A 1,647-nucleotide genomic window follows, 5' to 3' on the forward strand; every position below is an offset into this window, starting at 1 on the left:
GAGTAATCTGAATGTAATCGTGTGTGTGAGTGTCTTTGCACATACACCATTTGTGCATAATATATGATTGAGTGTTTGTGATTGTGTGATTTTAGCTGTTTCTATCATGGTATCAGAGCACAGGATCAGAGGCCTGTGTATTGTGAGTCCAAATCCATTTTTTTTGTTTGTCCATCATAATCGACATTGTTTTTATTTCTGTCTTTTAATGCCCGGTGCTGAACGCAAACGCGAGACAGGTATGCTGGACCTGCCAGAGAGCTGTATATCTGCCATTTTCTCCTTTACTATGCCGCGCGACATTAGCAGACTGTCAGTTGTCTCCAAGCTCTTCAAATCTGTGTCCTATTCGGACGATCTCTGGAACAAATTCCTTATGCCTGGCTTTATCCAAATTGCTTATTATTACTATTTTTCAAACGGTTCGATGCCCAAAACTTCTTTAAACAGTACAAGTGATATAGCATCTGTGAATCTTTTTAGAGAAAATGGAACGAAAGGGGTGTCACCAATATGGTCGGATCTGAAGATAATGGTTGCAGAAGCGAAGAAAGTGATGGGAATTCGGAGCTTTCAGATATTTGTAGCTCAAGGGGTCATGGGATCATTTCCATGGTCGGCTCTATCGTTTGTACCCATGTGGCTGGAGCTCATTGGCTTCTCTCATGAAGAGACTGCATTTCTGATGACTCTGTTTACCGTGGGGTGTTCCCTGGGTGGATTGTTTGGAGGGCGAATGAGGGATGTTATTGCCAGACGCCTTCCAAATGCTGGAAGGATTATTCTTTCGCAAATAAGCGCAGGTCTGGCTATTCCTTTGAGTGCAGTTCTGCTGCTAGTTATGCCTCGTGATCCTTCTACTGGGTTGGCACATGGCCTAATGTTTTTCATCATGGGAATCTTCATATCATGGAACGGAGCGGCCACCAACAATCCCATATTTGCAGAAATTGTACCTGAAAAGGAAAGAACAACTATCTATGCCTTGGACCGATCATTTGAAACAATCCTCTCATCCTTTGCTCCGCCAGTGGTTGGCATTCTGGCCCAACATGTACACGACTCCAGATTCGAGGTACTTGCGGAATTAACAGTGGTTTCGTGATTGGAGGTCCGTGGTCAAATCGACTGCAGGCTTTTGTCTCCAGATACCAACTACAGAGTGGTGTTTGTCCTTAAATTCAGAGAACGTCAGTTTGGGTGGACAATGCCAGTTACTTTTTCAATTACAACGCCGGACAGAGAACAGATGGAAAATACATTTGTGATTATATTAGTTTAATTTCCATTATTATAAAATGTTTTGAAGAAATCAAGAAGTAGTAGTAAGGCTCAATATGGATGGTTGTCCAGATAGTATGGCAGTTGCGGATCTAGGGAAGGATCCCTCATTAGTGGTAGACGTGGTGGTTTCCTAATGAGGTTATGCGACAGATTGGGATGCTGTCCAGTAATTGACTTCGGGAGGTCCTTGATTCGGGAGTTGAGGAAGGGAACTCGGGAATCCAACTTGCCAACTACACCTTTCCGAGGGTTATGAGGCAACTTGATGGAGCATCTACTGATAAGCTTGATTATTTTGTTATTTTTATGTAATGTAATCATTAAGGGGGGATGTTGGAATTAATGCTTACATTCCATATTTAA

The 1,647-nt window shown here is 42.5% G+C and overlaps 1 protein-coding gene across 1 annotated transcript; it reads left to right on the top strand.

The window, feature by feature from the left end:
- Window positions 1–208: 208 nt before the first annotated feature.
- On the top strand, window positions 209–1,105 carry LOC149167208 (uncharacterized). Its single transcript, XM_089430408.1, has one exon. It carries the CDS (start codon window positions 209–211, stop codon window positions 1,103–1,105), a length of 897 nt encoding a protein of 298 aa, XP_089286534.1.
- The last annotated feature ends 542 nt before the right edge of the window (window positions 1,106–1,647 follow it).

Source organism: Pinus tabuliformis, chromosome 5_1 (assembly GCF_031772625.1).
Source record: "Pinus tabuliformis cultivar Carrire ecotype Pingquan chromosome 5_1, CPIR1, whole genome shotgun sequence".
In the NCBI taxonomy this organism is placed as follows: Eukaryota; Viridiplantae; Streptophyta; class Pinopsida; order Pinales; family Pinaceae; genus Pinus; species Pinus tabuliformis.